General features: G+C 36.7%; 1 protein-coding gene and 1 long non-coding RNA gene across 8 annotated transcripts; both read left to right on the top strand.

Annotated features, from left to right (window-relative positions):
• The first annotated feature begins 343 nt into the window (after window positions 1–343).
• On the top strand, window positions 344–17,237 carry RCOR3 (REST corepressor 3). 7 transcript variants are annotated; one of them, XM_017744846.1, is made up of 11 exons: window positions 392–430; window positions 1,921–1,973; window positions 2,091–2,210; window positions 3,161–3,277; window positions 3,658–3,819; window positions 4,167–4,291; window positions 5,753–5,849; window positions 8,515–8,733; window positions 10,390–10,467; window positions 11,264–11,321; window positions 16,577–17,237. In XM_017744846.1, the coding sequence occupies exons 5-11, from the start codon at window positions 3,667–3,669 to the stop codon at window positions 16,831–16,833; spliced, it is 987 nt and encodes a 328-aa protein (XP_017600335.1). In that variant the 5' UTR covers window positions 392–430; window positions 1,921–1,973; window positions 2,091–2,210; window positions 3,161–3,277; window positions 3,658–3,666; the 3' UTR covers window positions 16,834–17,237. The 7 variants fall into 7 exon arrangements, with proteins under 7 accessions (XP_017600331.1, XP_008639953.1, XP_017600335.1 ...); XM_017744845.1 differs by lacking the exon at window positions 3,161–3,277; XM_017744844.1 differs by lacking the exon at window positions 3,161–3,277 and having other exon boundaries at window positions 2,091–2,215.
• On the top strand, window positions 8,740–9,977 carry LOC108449227. The gene is made up of 2 exons (XR_001865352.1): window positions 8,740–8,833; window positions 9,531–9,977. It is a non-coding gene; the product is annotated as an uncharacterized LOC108449227 (long non-coding RNA).
• Window positions 17,238–17,244: the final 7 nt, after the last annotated feature.

The raw sequence follows: 17,244 nt of genomic DNA, 5'->3' as shown, positions 1-17,244 counted from the left end.
CAGGTTGGATGGGGCTCTGAGCAACCTGGTCTAGTGGAAGGTGTCCCTGCCCATGGCAAGGGGTTTGCAACTCGATAGGATTCCTTCCAACTTAAGCAATGCACTTCAGTGGTTTAATTGTGGTAACCAGAATACTGTCTGATATTTAGTTATACTTGAACATCCTAAGAGTAGTGTTCAATTTCAGCCATTTGATGTCTTAAGGAAATAATTTTGAATTAATGATGATTTTTTCCCCCCTTCTTCTTAGTAGCTGGACTCTTAATGTGGCTGGCTTTTGCTTGCTGTCACATAGCTGTTCTCTAGATGATAGTTATTAAATGAATACTGAGACTTACTTGTTTTCTTACAGGTGCCACAAAATACACTGATAAAGATAATGGAGGGATGCTTGTATGGTCTCCATATCATAATATTCCCGATGCCAAATGTAAGTCCTTGCCTGCTTGGGAATTCGGGTGCTTAAGTAAACTAAATAATTGTTTCTGGTATGCCTGTTTGCTCTTTTACACACAGTGAAATTGCAAATTAATTAAATACAAAGCTTCTCTTTTTCTTTATTTAGAGAACTCCAGGTAAAGGCAAGATGACCTTCTCTTATATTAGTAAAGTCTTTGTTTCCAATCATACTGCTTATTTTGTACTATCATCATTGTTGTCTGTGAAGCCTTTTGTTGTTAATGAAAGAATAAAATATCTGAACATGAGGAACTTACTGCTTTAAATTTCTAGGAGGAGGAGTTGCAGTGGATGAATTCAGAAAAGATTTGTTGAGGCCCACTTCAAGGGGAAATTATTACTGCTGTCATAGAAGGAAAAACCAAACATTTTCTCGCTTCAGAAGTGACCTGAAATACAGGAGTCATCTGACTTAATGTGATCAATTACCTGTTTAATCTAGTTTAAACCTGTCTCCTATGCTAGAATTTCCCATATGTAATAAAGGGGAGTAAACTTTGAGGATGCAGCCATAAGAACCTCAACCTCAGGACAGCTTCTATCTAATACCAGTAGTTAGAGATTTATGTCCCTCTACATTTGAGGGAATGCACCTTCAACTACTGCAGAACAGTTAGAAATAAAATACTCTACAACTATGATTATTAAACCACTTTTTCATTCCTTTAAAGTATAATTAACTCTTTGCTGCAACAGTACATTGCAAGAGTATCCCTTGTCCATGTGAATAAGGAGGATATGATTATTTCCTTTTCTTGATCATGCTTCCTTTCAACTATTTAGTTGCCACTTGATTTTGAGCTCTAGAATGTGAATAGGAAGAGGTTTTGTCTATAAATAAATAAGTAGAACTTAATTTCAAAATGATGAAAAGTGTTCAATTCGAAGCTGGCTCTATTATTGCTAAATATGATTTTTTGAAGTGTTATTTGTGAATTTGATTACCTAATTATTGAATTTTCATACTTTCTATTGAAAACTGACTTTGTAGTTGTTAAAACCAACATTGGTCAGTGAAAGCTATATTAATATTGAGGATATGTATAATCACTGATAGAGCATCTACTTGCTTTAATTTTCAACATGTATGGGAATATGGGCAGTAGAAGTAGTTCAATTTAAAACTAACACAGGAGTGGGTTCCAAAAAGGCATAGCCTTTCAACACCCAGCTAGTCTCTGCTTAAAATAAATAAATTATGAGCCTCTATGGTTTTGTTGTAGTAAAAATGTGAAAGAAAGCATAATTAGCTTGTGTAAAAAGTTTATAATTATAAATGTTCAGTCTGTGGGTTTATTTACTATTAATAAAGCTGTGAAGATATTTAATATTTTGGGGGACCTGGGCCTATGCAGTGTGTTAAAGCAGGGGGGAGACTCTTTTCCCATGTTAGATGGCTAATTCTGTCATAGAGCAGAGCTAAAAGTACTAAAGAATAATTCTGGCATTGCTTTGTTACAGTGGATGAATATATAGCAATAGCAAAGGAAAAACATGGATACAATGTGGAACAGGTAAGTGCTGTGGAATGAGAGTGCTCCTTTAAAGGATGTTTTTTTTAATATAAAACTATAACACAGCTCTTCTATTTTCCCCCTTGGTTACCATTAATTAACGCTGTTTCTCTTCAGGCACGGCAGCAAACACTGCAGTTAAATGGATCTGCATACAGTTGTGGTCTGGATTCTCTGCAAAAGATTGAGCTCTTTGTTTTCATGACATGCTCAGCTTGTAATGTGCACTTTTGAAAGGTTTGGTATGTTTCTTGATACACTGGGCATGTCATGCAATTGTGTGTGTATATTTAGCTGAAGAGTTTCTTAGGGAAGCAGCTTACAAATTTAAAGTTTAACACTAGAATGCAAATAAGGTACAATTTTGAACCTCTAATTGATAGGGATGGCACTGAAAAGGTTTCTTTGATATTAAAAAAAAGGCAACCTGAATTGAGTGTGTTTTTTCAGAGGTAGGAAAACAGACTCAAATTTTAGCTCTGAAAGTAACAAACAAGTTCACTTCTTATTTAACAACCTTTGGTCACCATTCCTTAAAAAGTAAGGATAAAACTTCCCTGGTCTGCATGTAGTTCTATTGCAAATTTCTTCATGAATTAACCAATCTATGTAAAAGTGATATTACCTATTGCAAAAAAATATTTGCTGTACAAGTGAAAAGAAGTTGTATGATCAAGTTTTGGAGGATGGAAGCTTGCTCATCAACTGCTATCTGACAAAGAGGCTGCCAGTGTTACAATGTCCAGAATATACCTGTGGTTTGGTGTTGCTTCTTTATGCCTTGACTTCTGTTAGGCAAGAGGAGGAACTGATGGATCTCAAGTCTCCAAGAGATGGATTTTCAAAATAACTTCTGGTACAAAACATTTGTAGACTTGTCACAGTGGAATAGAAATTCTCTTTGCAAGAGGTGCCTGTCACTTGCCATTTTAACAAGAGCAGAGGTTTGCTGTGTCCAGGTTGTTAGAAGATGTGAAATCAGGGGGTTGGAGAGACGCCTGGTGATCGTGTCTGCGCTGTGTGATTGAAGCTGAGTGGATTACATTGCCCAATTCCCATGCCCGAACCTTGGAATCAAATCTGTCAGTGATTCTCTGGCAGAAAGTCTAATGAACATAAAATTATTTTAGAATATTGAGAAATGAAATCATATAAGAAAGTATATTTAAATTTCCGTTCCTTATTAGGTGCACATGACATGGAAGTGGCCGTGCTGTTATTTGTGGATTGGAGAGTTGTAGAAAGACCACTCTCACTTTGAACTTTCAGACTTGCATTTTGGATGATCCTCTGGCTACTGAAAAGTATTTTTATTTTCTTTTTTGAGTGGGCTGGTAGTAAAAGCCTATAAGGAACTGTGTAGGTGATATATGCCTGTAAAGTAAGAAAGCAGGTCAGATTTGAGCCTCTCAGCCTAGTTCATGCTGCTCTAGAATTACTGCTGCCATGCCAACCTTAAATTGTCTGGCTTTCATACCATTAATAAAGTATAGATGTGCCCACTGTCTCCAAAGAGAAATTTGCAACATATAGTAAATAGCCAATAAAATTGTAATTACATTTTGAGAAGGGATTCTGATAGTCAAATTTTATTTTAAATAAATAAATTGCCTGTTGCTATTTAACTTGTCTCAGCGTTTTAGAAAATTGACTAAATCCAAAGAGGGACTATTTCTTTTCAAAGGCTCTCGGCATGTTGTTCTGGCATAAACACAATATTGAGAAGTCCCTTGCGGATCTCCCTAACTTCACTCCTTTCCCTGATGAATGGACAGTTGAAGATAAAGTCCTATTTGAACAAGCATTTAGCTTCCATGGAAAGAGCTTTCACAGGATCCAGCAAATGGTAAAGTAACATTTTAATCAGAAGCATTAAACAGCTCAGGTGCACTAAGAACAAAGGCTCCTGTTGGGCTAAAATTTCATGTTAATTTCTGTGTAAAAGCTTCAGGAAGAACCTCGAATAAAAGTTTTAATTTAATTTCATCATGTATCTTGGACAGACAGGTTTTTCACTCTAATGAAAAGAAGCCTTCTCAACTTTTTAAAAATGTATATGAAATACATCCCTCCTTTCTATCTTATCAATGCATTTAAAATATTGTTTAAAGATGGTTATTAACAGAGCAGAATTATAATTGTGGGTGGAATTTTAATTTTTAAAGGTGTTAATATGTTGATGAATTCTTCTAGCTCCCAGACAAGACCATTGCAAGCCTTGTAAAATATTACTATTCTTGGAAAAAAACTCGCTCTAGGACAAGTTTGATGGATCGTCAGGCTCGTAAACTAGCTAATAGAAATAATCAAGGTGACAGGTGAGTTTTATGTTCTTAAGCAGCTAACCAGAGATTGAAATCTTCCTAAGTAGAGTAATTTCTAGCCTTTGTTTTGGTGTGAACCATGTGTTTCAGGTTTGAACCCCTGTTGTGATGTCTGACTTTAGCAAGGGGTTTGGTACCTGTGCTTTAAGAACTTTATCACTCCAGTCTGTGTGAGTTACAATAAGAGATGGGAGTGTTTTCATGGATAACTCTAAAAACAAGGATTTAAACCCTGAAGTCTATTACTGTCTGTGCAGGAGAGTGTTTTTGTGGGTGGGTGGGAGGGGTTGGGATTGTTTGTTTGTTTGTTTGGATTTTTGAACTAATATGGAATTAAAACTGGAAGTTCAACCACTATAAAGAGATGAAGCAGACTGCCTAAGTATTGTTTTAGAACAAAACTTTATATAAAGTCCTTTTTTAAGAGACTTTGAACTGCTATCAGTCAGAGAGAATTAGAGCTCTGAATAGTTTTATGTTGTCTTGCATAGAAGGGAATAACATTTCTCCTAGTTACTATGAAGTTAAAATTATATTGTGCTCAGTGTATTTTATTATTAACTTGCACTTTTTAAAAGGTGGTATGTGTTGCATGTATAAGTAGCATAATCTATGTTTATATTGGAAGCTATAATTTTATATCTGTAGAAAATGGCCTAACTGGAGCAAAAGGGGTCTTTTTAATTACATGTTATTTTCAATAACTCCTGAAATCTAAAGTTCATATGCTTATTTAGTGACCCTGTTTCTGAAAAATTACAGGCTAAAATTAGTTTGCTTTTAATATAGCAGTTTGGGGCGGTTTGGTAATAACTAGAAATTTTAGTATGTTTTTGCATTAATTTATTCAGAAGTTATATTGTCAGAATGACTGAATTGGGCTCTAGATTGACTGTTTTCTTTTTAACCTTTTCTCTTTGGTTTAATTCAATAGATTTCATTTCCCTCCCCTAAATTGCTAGACTTCAGGCACTTTGGTGAAAAAGCAGTCCCATGTTTTCCCATCATATATTGTTGCCTTATGTTCCCCACAGACTTCAGCAAGGGTTTATTCACCTGGTGCAGTGGTTTTGAAAATTGGTCTATTAAAACTAATGGGGCAAATGAAAGGTTATTTCTAGCCTTGGTATATAGTTGGCCACAGAAGTGTTCATGCTGGCACAAGTGGTTGAATTGAAGAAAGGTGACACCAAAATTCTTGGCAGCAGTAGCAGCACTGCTTAAAGTAACTTTGAAACTATGGTTTAGGGTTGCTTGTTTATCATAATAATTACTAGAATTTAATACAGAAAATATGCTTGTAACAGCTGTCTTTTGAAAACTACAAATAATTTTGAGATGCTATGTACTTAGAATAGATAAATTTGAGTAGATAATTATGTCTTATCCTGGTACATTCTTATATTTGGGTTTAAAAAGTAATAAAGTGACTAGTTTTTTATAATCTGTCTTTAGTGATGATGACATAGAAGAAGCTCATCCAATGGATGGAAATGATAGTGACTATGATCCCAAAAAAGAAGCCAAAAAGGAGGTAACAGATAACTTAATGGTGAATGTCAGTTTGTTTGTTTTCAATGTGTTACTGTGAAGTGTGAATTGTAGTACAGAGGTTTAGCTTGCAGCCTGCTGAAATCCCAGGGTCTTTAAGTGGTCAAGACTTCTCATTGAAACAAATTTTCATCATATATTTTTGCCATTTTGTGGCTGTAAATGCATCTCTCATTACCTCCACTGTGTCCTGAGAGATCTTCCAAGTTTTAGAAGAGATGTATCCTCTCACAGCCTGGTAAAACAGGTTCTATTTGCCCTCCGTCAGCCTTGTTAATATGTTTACAGTTTTACTGGTAGTGAATTATTTGAATCAAAATGTTTTCTTTGAATTTTAAAATTAAATTATATTTTTCTAAGAACAACTTTTGTTGTTTGTTCAAAGCCACAGTGAGCTGATGCATTTCAACTAGTATGTGGTTTTACTCAGATGCTTTCTACTAATAAATGTAGAGAAAAAACATTTTAGTCCTAATGAACACTTACTGTTAGCTTTACAGGTGACTGCTGTGTTTGAGGTATGTTCAGGTTTTAGGGGTTTTTTGAGTTCTTGTTGTAAACATTAAGCTATCTATGAGCAAGACTAGAAAAAGAAAGCATGTAAGTGTTTAATTGTTTCTTTGATCAACTTGAAGCATTTGTGATTTTCCTAAATCAGCCAGTTCATGCTTCTCAAGATTGAGAGGAGAGGTTATGCTAAACTTCAGCACTCCCATGAAGTGATACCTAGGGTTATGAATAAAACTTTGCACTTCTGACAAAAATGATACCGAGTAATAGACTGATAAGTTTAGATTCTGTTCTGAGCTTTGCAATGACCTTCAATGTATCCCTTTATCTAGCTGGCCTTGGGGAAAAAAGGACAATTATCCCTTTCTGTGAAAGAGTTTGAGTTTATTTTTTTAATGTGGGGATGTTTTCTAGTACTTGAAATGTCACATGGTCTGATAATGTGCCTTTTTACTTTTATGCTGTTCTAACAATGTCCTTGCAATCTAAATGATTGGAGCTGCTGCCTTAGCCATGTCTAAATAAGGGCTATTTTGCTCAATTTACTTAGTTATAGTTTGAATCATTACATGCAGTCCAGAATGCAAGTAGTGTGTTGACAGGCTTCTAGGAACAGGACAAATAGGTTTGCAGTTTCTGATAAGCTATTTGGATCTGCACAAGATAATTTTGTCATCTAATAGTTCTGGTAGGATTTGCGTACTTTCACTTCCTAAGCAAAATATAAACTGAGTAGGCTGCTTGCACACACAGCAATGGAAATTTTCTGTTACCAGATAAAACTAAAATAACCTAAATTCTCTATCTTGGCAAGACAAAATTGCGAGAGAATATTTTCACTTTAAATTCAGATTGAACACACAGGAACTGCAATTTCATACCAAAAGAGCAATGCAGAACCAAAACTCAAACAGTATAAACAGGGCAGAAGGAAACTTCACCTTGAAATTTTTAGATGTCAAAGATGTAAGGCTCTACATCAATTTTCCAAGGAAGAGCACGTATCTTAAGTGCTTTTAAGGTGGCCTCTGTGAAGTCTGGGGACTGGATTAAGATGTTATATTAGCTGGGGAAGAGAATGTGGCAGAAGGTCAAGTGTAGTAAAACAAGACTCTGTTTGCTGCTCTGTACTACTACTACAGAAAATAATAATAATAATAATAATGGCTGCTGCACTTGGTTTTGCAGTCACTGTGATCAGATGACCACCTCCTCTTAACATGCACGGATGCCAGCAGGGAGGAGCAGTAGGGAGCTGCTTAAAGTAGGGAAAAGCCTGAATCCTCTTTCTGTTCTGGTACTAAGCATTGTTTTGAATTGGAAAATCCTTGCAGAGAAAGTAATTTTTGTGTCTCTGCTCCTGGCCAGTAGGGAAGCTACTCAGTTGCTCTGAGGGAGTCACATACATGCAGAGTAGCTGTTGTGGAGCAATGCCAATTGAAGACAAAGCTGAAATATTTAGGTGCCCAAACATATCAAAACAGTTACAAAGACTTCATTTCCAAAGAAGCAAATAACGAAGGCTCAAGTTTTCTAAATTACATAGATTTTTATAAAGACTGCAAGAGTATTACCATACTCTCTCTTCCAAATCTCCTATCAGCCCTTTCCCACCCCCCAAACCAAACAGTACAGTCTCTTTCTGTAGAGTGCTTACAGCAGGGAGAAATGTCATTTAGCATTTTTGGCTGGCCTGGTTGACTTTGTCTTTCTTCTCCTTTAATCTTTGCCCAAGTTCTTCATATCTGATCAGAAGTAAATGTGTGAAATCACTGATTATTTGTTTTAAAAATAAGATACGTACATGTATATTACTTAACTACTGTATATGTAATAGGTTCTCAGTGTTTGCCCTCTGTCACAGTATTCAGACTGCGATTTCCATACCATTTACTGTATTTGTGGCCATGTTAAGAAAAAAGTTTTGAAAACAGACCTTCCTTAGACTAATGCAGGCTTATCCAGCAGATGACTGGTATGCTCCATCAACTCATCTGCAAGACATAGTTGGATACTACATGCAAAGCAGGATGTTAGCTTAAGTTTTATTTGTCATAAATATGACATTACAATGCTATCTGATACTTCATTCTTTTTAGTAAAGTTGTGTACAAGATACTGTTATTCTTTAATGATTTATTTCTTGTAAATTAAAGGGCAATAATGAGCAGCCTGTTCAGACCAGCAAAATAGGTCTGGGTAGAAGAGAGTATCAGAGCTTGCAGCATCGCCACCATTCCCAGCGTTCCAAATGCCGTCCACCAAAAGGCATGTACCTGACCCAGGAAGATGTGATAGCTGTTTCCTGTAGTCCCAATGCAGCCAACACAATTCTTAGACAGCTGGATATGGAACTAATCTCGTTAAAGCGACAGGTACCATGGGTTATTGGTCTTGGTTTTTTTTTTCATCTCAGATTGTTCTGATTGTAATGGTTTTGAAGATTATCTGTGAAGATTCTGAAACTTCTTTAATGTGAGTCTTCCTCATTTTGTTCCACAGTTATCACCACAAATGCTAGACAGTAGCTGTTCTTCAGTTTTGTTTTTTACGTTCATCTGCTCTTTTGGATAAAATGAAGCAAGATGACTTTTTACTTAAAATTTAAAAAAGGGGGTAGCATTAAAACAGTGCTACAGATTTGGGGACAGGAAAAATCAAAAGTCACATTTGATTTGATTTTTTTTTTTACTTTGTTAGAAGTATTTGTGTGCAAAGTGAAAATGAGACCAATGGAGCAGAGGAAGTTACATTTGTTATGCTTTAAATTGTAGCTGATTTTCTGGATGTCCTTTCCCACATACTGTGAAAGTATGGGAGGGAGGCGTGCGGAAATCGTGGGCCTAGTTATTTCTCTGTTTGAATTGAAAAGTTTTCTACTTCTTATTAAATTTAGAAAAGCTTTTTAGCCTTCACCTTTAAGAGGAAAATTGCCTGCATCCATTGCATGAAGAAATTAAATTTTGGCATTTAAAGTTGAAATGTGTAATTATTCAGCTTCTAAGGGTACAGCAGTTATGTGCATGCTTGCTTTCTAGGAGCGATGGGGCTACACAGTCAAGGCTTATCTTCTGGAATTTTTGCCTCCTTATAGAGCTGCCCTGTTGCAAAATCATGGAATGAATAAAGGGTTTCTTTCATGGGGTTTTTGCTCCCTTATGTTCTTTTACAGGAGAAATAAGCTTCTTTCTGTCACAGCAGGACTCTGGGGCTAAATAGCATAGGTGGGTTTCACTCTTTAGCCTAAGTGTAGGTGAGTTACAGCCTTGAGGTTGTGTTTCTCTTTTTTTTTTTTTTTTTTTTTTTTTTCTTGCAGTGATCTCAGAGATGCAGCCTTTGGAATCTTCCACTGAGTTGTCTGCTTTTGTGTCCATACTTAAGAACCCTTGTAATAGCTGTGTACCATAGTATGCAAAACTGTTTTCTTACCTATGTTGCCTTTTGTGCATCACTGTCAGATTGAAGTGGTTCATAGATATGTATATGTACAATTGGGAAGGTCTGTCCTTTTTATAAACTAAGAAATATTCAAAATAATTTTAAGAATCCCCCCCTAAAGAAAATCAGAATGATCTCAGGTCAATAAAAAGTATCTGTCAGAAGGAACTAACTGGAAACATCTCCTGGTTTGTTTTTTTTTTTTGAGAAGGGAGACGTTAATAAATTAATATATGCAATACATCTCACATTTCTAAGAATCAAGTTTGGTGTCTAGAGTATTCTTCATTCTTCAAGAGCATATGCATCCTTATCAAAAATTACTTGTTATGAACAGCTTTTAATATTCTTGCAGACAAACTGTTCTTTTGAAAGACTGGCTTAATTTTTCTTTTCTCCTTAGTAAACTGTGATGTGTTTTGTTTTGGTATTTTTAAGTTTGTTTTTAAACAGTTAAAAGTAGTGAAGCCTTAAACCATAATATTTCTCTTTCTAACTTAGGAGGTACACTTGTGGCAATCCTAGTGAAGATAAATGTGTAAAGTGACCAACTTTCTTTGTGGAGCTGATTAACTTTGTTGTTTTTGACCAAGGTTCAAAATGCTAAGCAAGTAAACAGTGCACTTAAACAGAAAATGGAAGGCGGGATTGAAGAATTCAAACCTCCTGAGGTAAATCAGAATAAATACTAAAACTTGTGGCCTTGCACTTACATTGGTGGGAAGCTGCAGAAATGTGTTTTGCTACAGCCTAGTGTTTGCACTCCAGCAGCAGCTTAAACAGGATCCATTAAATTACATGCAGGGGGGAGTCTGGCTTCTTTACAAGAAATCGGTGGTAGGCTTTTTTTTAATGGCAACTGGTTGAAAAAAGAAGCAGAAAAAACTGAAGCGTCATGTCTGTTCACAATAACAGGGAGCTGAAATTGAGCCCTGATACATGGGGGCTTTTTGGATTAAAAGTAGGTAATGTAGATTGCCAGTAATAAATTCTGTGTGTAAACATGACTATATATATATATATATATATATATATTTTGACGTCTGAAATGAATGATCTATTACTACTGAAGTTCTGCTTTTGCTTGTTTTAAAGGCTTGGATATGAAACATAACATGAATGCAAAATGCTCTAAACACCAAGTCCAAATAGTTTAGATAAATGTTACTATAAATTCAAATTCTGTCTGCATAAAGATCATTAGCTTGTGCATAAGTTATTATATAGCCAATACTAAGAACTGCAATAAAACAGAGGAAAAACTGCTGGCAAAGTTTTAAGCTCAAATTCATGAGTACTATTTCCTCTTCATGAAAACAATCCTAAACTATAAATTTATGGCTTATAAGCAAACGGTTTTTACCTATTTTGCAAAACGTAGTGCAAGTAAAACACATTGATGCTCAGATATTTTGCAGCTGTTGAAACAATTTAATGATCTTTGTGCCATTTTTCTAATTTTAATAGTCTAATCAGAAAATCAATGCCCGTTGGACCACAGAAGAGCAGCTTCTTGCAGTACAAGGTACGTTAATAGTAGCAGCAAGTTGAAATCTGATGCAAAGGATTTGAAGAGGTGCTCAGGCCTTATATTTGTATTTCCCTCTGATGCAAAGCTAAAGTTTATCTGGTCACCAGGAAAGCAGCAAAACTATTGAGAATATTTAGGGCATTTATTCAAGCAACAGGACACTAGGGTTTCTGTTACCTGTGTTAAATTTCAAAGAGAAAAGCTAAGCAGTGTTTAACAACTGTATTAGTACCAGAAAGTCCCTTTGATCATCCTCTAAATCACTTTACATTAATTTCTCTAAGGTGGAAGACTAAAGCAATAGTTAAAGTAATAAAATTCGAAGCATTTAAGACATCTCTATATTCCTAAAGTAGGAAAAAGCAGAAGTAAATCTGCTTTACTGTTGCTTTTCTCTTTTCATGAGGGAATAATGGGCAGGTTAGACCTGTTAGGTCTTTTGAGAGTCTGAAGCTGGATATGGATGCTTGACTAACAGTCTTACTGGGCTAAACCCCAGCATTTTCTAGTAGGCTGTTTATACAGCTAATTTGCATTTATTTCATTTATATGAAGGAAAACTGACTCTTGTGTTAGCATGCACTGCTAAATCAAGAAACATGTAAGGGAAATATCTGGAGATGCTGTCTTGAAGGCATGTATTGTCTATATATTGGCTCACTTCTGTGGATCATCTTTTATAAGGATAATATTCTCAGCTCAGTTACGTCTATCTGCTCTATTTCTCTGTATTCCTCACCTTGAAAATGAGAGACTGAGTTTTAGGATAAAATATTCAGTGGATCAGGATATCAGTGTAAAGTTGACAGGTGTGCCATACCTGGTACTTATTAGTCAGATGACTGAACCTAAAGTTAGGTTATTTTAAGTGTGAATGGAAATATAGAAAGACATGGTGTGTCTTAAATCATGCCTTTCAACTTACATGCCTCGGGCTTGGATTTGCATCTCTAAACTCTTTTCTGTCCTAAGTTCCTTCTCTCACTATTGCTAAACACTTCAGTATTTTGTTCCCAGATGCAACTGAAGGAGATGCCTGTCTCTAGTATGGTAGCCTAGTAAGTAGAAGGCTTGCTGGAGAAGTGGGGAAAATCCAGGGTCATTGTGCCTGCCTTAGAATGAAATGATTCAAACCATCTAGCCTTTTCACAGTTTAGTTATAGGAGTTCTCACTAAGCAACAGTTTGGGAAGTGATAAAAATACATTCAACTTTCGTTGAGCTCTGGTGCTCTGTGACCAACAAAACAAATAAACTGGAGCCTGGGCAAAAGAGAGTGAGAGTTGGTGGTGACTCCTTGGAGAAGAGTTCTAGTCTTCTGGTCTCTAGGGAATGTTCTGTGTTTTCTAAAGGTAGTCAGCCTTAAGGGTGGGGTGAGAAATTAGGCCTTCTGGAAGAAATCTGTTTTCATTGACATGTGCTTCTTAGATGTGTTGTTTCCTTTATGGTCCCCTTCCCTTGTCACTGTATAAAATGGAGATGGGAGAGAACCTTAATGTCAAGAACAAAGTATTCTAATTATCCCCCCCTTACCTACTGCTCACTCTCCCCTCTGGAATGAGAGTGTTCCCATCCCTTCAGGCTAAGGACCCTGATTTCTTGCTTCAAAGTAATTGCTTGAGGTAGTAGACTCTAGGCATGAGGGAGCCATGCTGTGTTTTTCCCTGACTGTTTTTGAAGGTAGCCACAGCTGCTGTACTAAAAGCTTCCATAATGTGCATGAACTTGAAAGTTGACTTGAACATGGGGACATTTAGTTTGTACACTTCAAAATGGATTTATTTCATTAAATGTATTGGTATATTTTGGCATATGCTTTTAATAATCTTACAGAAGTCATAAGCATTAAGCAGGTAGGTGGGACTTATGTGATTTGTTCAGTTGAATCTGGAGAATAAATCTAACTATGGAAATTGTAAATATAATCTGCAGGAATATAATTTGGTACTGTTTTTCCTAAACATGGAAAAAACTCATTATCTGTAGGCCAGTCTCAGGAGATTCCCAGTAACTAAGGAAGAGGTAATGAGAAAACTTAATTTAAAATAGAGCTGTGTGTTATCTTAAAAGCAGTGTGGGTGCCTGCAGTGGGGTTGTGGACTCAGATTTATGATCTCTGACCCAATATATTTGCAGTATAATTTATCAGGTAACAGTTCAGCTTTGAATAGTTGTTGGATGTAATGGGCTAGTTCATCACCTAGTGTTCTTAAACTACAAACTTTTATGTACAGAAATGTATGAGCATGATCAAATTTTCCAGCTAAGATCTTGGCCATGAAAATGCAATTGCAAAAATGTCTTAGCACTTGCTGAAGACTACAAAACTTGCATTGAAAAGCAGTGCATGACTTTCATGGCATTGCAGGGAAAAACAGCTGGGACAATTGGGATCTAACTCTATATAAGATAGTTGCCAGGAGCGCTGTAATCCCATCACAGTGGAACTGCAGCTCCCATTAACTATTTCTGCCTCATTGTGGTGCTGTATCACATTGCATTGCACCCTGATTAATACTTTGTTTGCTGTGCTGTACAACATTAAGCAGTGTAAACAGCATCAAACTTGGATTTATGAGTTTCTCCAAGAGAGACATTCAAGATGAAATGCTGTAATCAAGAGCATGCACGTGTTCCAGTGTACCTTTGCAGCTGGGTGAACTTCTGAAGAGCTTGAAGGATTCCTGTGATCTGGGCTGCTTTCAAATGAGCTGGGAGAAAACCATTCATACAATGTGGAGTGAGGCTGTGCAGTTGTCCTTTGTGAGCTTCACTTTCATCAGCCTAATAAAATTATTTTTAGTGAATAATGGATTAAACACATGAGAAATAATTTGGGGGTGTTTAGCACTGAATTCGTATAAGGATGCCTAAGTAATGTGCACCAGTTTGACAGGGATGATGGCTTGGGAAACAACTCTTACTGATATGCCATCACCTTATACATTAAAGTTTTATAAACACACAGTGAATTTTCTCTATTTCTTACATAGCTTGAAAGGCTTTTAATATGTTATTGTGCTAGAGCAGTAGTAAAAAACACTGAAAAGAATCAAAAATGAGTAGTGCTGTATGTAGCTAAACTAAGGAAATTTTTTTCTTTTTTTTCCTTTTTTTTTTTTTAAGAGTTGGGTTCTCAGTGAAGGCAAGATACCTTGTTTTCAAGTTGTTTGCTTGGAAATAGGCTTTAAGACCTTATTTTTGACAACCTGAGTTGAAGATAACCAACAGGCTCAGTTGTTTTGCAGATTAAGGGAGGAAAGAAGTGTAGCCAGCATAGTAACAGAAAAGGCTGAAATCACTAAAAGTCTAAATTAGTTTTCTAGCAGAAATGTGCTTTGTTCTGCTAGGGACCTTGTTCACTTGATTAATTGTACAGGATGTTAGATATATTGCAGTGAACATTTCATGTTCATTATAAATCAGTAAGGGTGGTAATGGTAGGACAGACAAAGAATACTGAAGTACTAGAGGCAATGTTCTGTGGGCGCACACAGTTTTTAAGGAGTGTAGCTGATACCTTGTACAGCTGATAAAGAACAGAGCCAAATCCCTGTCTTTGCTTTGCCTGGATACATGCCCTCCCACATGGCTCTGAAATCTTTCCAAGGTTCCTGCAATCAGGAGGGTTGTATTCTTTTGTATGCCCCAGAAAAGATACTAAATAATGTAGCTGGGCTCTTGACAGCTGAAACATCAGCTTCAGCTACAGAATTTGTTACTGTCCTGGAGGTGAACTTTCCTTTTCAATTGCAGGGAGTGTGCATTACCACATCAGAAGTGCCTAATAACGAGGAAAGTAGAAAGGAGCAGAACAAACTGAAGGTCACACTCTTCACAATTAAGTTGAAAAGGGACATAGCTTTCAGATTTGAAACAACTCTCACTTTCTAAACGCTTTTGCTTCATTTTCTGAAGTGAGGCATGAAATCAGGCATAAATTTCTTTTCCTGTTATGAGAAAGAGTTCCTGTCCTCTAAGAACTGTAATATGTTCTGAATGAGTTTAGTTATCAGGAGCTTCACAGGAAAAGTCAAATTGTAATTCACTCATGCATAACTGACAGTGAAAAAAATGAGTCTTCTGTTTACCCACTCGGGAACTAAACTGGTTTATTTCTTCAAGTCTCCAAACTTTTTGACACTTGTAATTAAAAATATACTTTTTGCAGCTAAAAGCTGTGTTCTAGGAGGTGGGAGAGGTTGAGGACTTTTTTTCTTAAGCAGGAGAGGGGAAGAACTAGACACACAGTCTAAATAAAACAAAATCAATATACTTTGTATTATAATTCAAAATTTAAGTTAAAAACCATGGAATGTTGCACTCAATAGTTTTTTGTGTTATACGCAAATGTAGTTCTAGAAGTATTTAAAATATATGTTGGGATTTTCTTTTGAGGTGCTCGTAAACAAAAGTGACTACTGATGTCAGTACAAAAATTAATGAAAAGAACAATGCAAAGGTCACCTGTTTTGCTGCTTATCAGTAGGGGATTTAATCCTGCAGGCCTGTGCTGGGCCATCTTAGAAGCAGACACCAGTAGCTTATATATATTTATGTTTTCCAAGGTGGTTGGCCCAAACCCCCAGATTTTTCTACCCAGTTTGAATGGTGAAGGAAAGCTTCAAACAGACTTTGTGAGGTGAACATTTGCTAGTAGCTCTGTGTAGCCTGAGTGGAGCATGTCACAAGTACAGGAATGAGCAGTATATTGTGATTAGTGAATTGTGCCCAACTGTTCCGCCCTCTGCCACTCCTGCTCCACTGGCTGTGAGAGAGAACCATCTGCATGCAGCTGGTGTGGAGGGAACCTGTAGGAGCTATCAGTGTGTCACTTGACATTTCTAGCATTATGTTCTGTTCACAGCTATACACACAAGCTTGGTCACCCTTTCTCCCCTCTTGAGCTGGTCTTGGGCTTCTGCCCTTACTGTGAGCATGCTGAAAGATTTACTGTGTTTGTTGGAGGCCAGATCTCTGTGGTTTTAGGTTGAGGCTTGGTGAGTAAGCCAGGATCTTTAAGAAGAATGGGTAATGACTTTTTAATAAAGTTTTTGATTTGTATGTTAATAGCTGTGCTATTAAAAATTACTTTGTTCTAATGGAAATTGAGGCCTTCTCCTAATTGAGAAGTTCTCCTAATTAGCGAGTCCTCGGTTTGCAGGTCCCATAGGTTCTCTCTATGAATACATCACACGTAGCTGTGTCTGACTGATTCTTCACAGCTATGTTATTTACTTTGCCTTCCAGGTGTCCGAAAATATGGTAAAGATTTTCAAGCTATTGCAGATGTAATTGGCAACAAGACTGTTGGCCAAGTGAAGAACTTCTTTGTAAACTACAGGCGTCGGTTTAACTTAGAGGAGGTATTGCAGGAATGGGAAGCGGAACAAGGAACCCTGGCTTCTAATGGTGATGCTTCTGCTTTAGGGGAGGACACAAAAAATACTTCTAATGTGCCATCAGGAAAGAGCACTGATGAAGAAGATGAGGTGTGTTTTGTGTAACAGAAATAAGTAAGCATGGGTTGAGGAACAGCATTTTATTTAGTGATATAAGTATAAGGTTAACTGGTATGGAGTGGCAAACCACATTCTAAAGAATAATGATGAGCTTGCATAGAGCTTCAGCCAATGTCATTAACCAGCTGGGAGCAGGACTGCACCTTTGATAGTGACGATCACGTTACTGTTTTAGTGTTAAAATACGCTTCTTGTTCTAGAAGAAGACTTGCTTAGTAAATATTTTTAGTTCTGCTGTCTATAATGTTTTGGTTGGTGATTTCTTTTCAGTAACTTCTCAGTTCTTTGGTTTTATTTTTTTAAATGCTGTTTCCTGTGTAGTGGCCAGTGGCAGCCCAACTGCATCACGTCCTGGCCGGGATGGCTGTTCACGCAGTCTTGTCTTTGTCCTTTGTG

Source organism: Corvus brachyrhynchos, unplaced genomic scaffold (genome assembly GCF_000691975.1).
Source record: "Corvus brachyrhynchos isolate BGI_N302 unplaced genomic scaffold, ASM69197v1 scaffold258, whole genome shotgun sequence".
NCBI lineage: Eukaryota > Metazoa > Chordata > Aves > Passeriformes > Corvidae > Corvus > Corvus brachyrhynchos.
The sequence above is the reverse complement of the archived record's forward strand: the minus strand, read 5'-3'. Positions and strand labels throughout refer to the sequence as shown.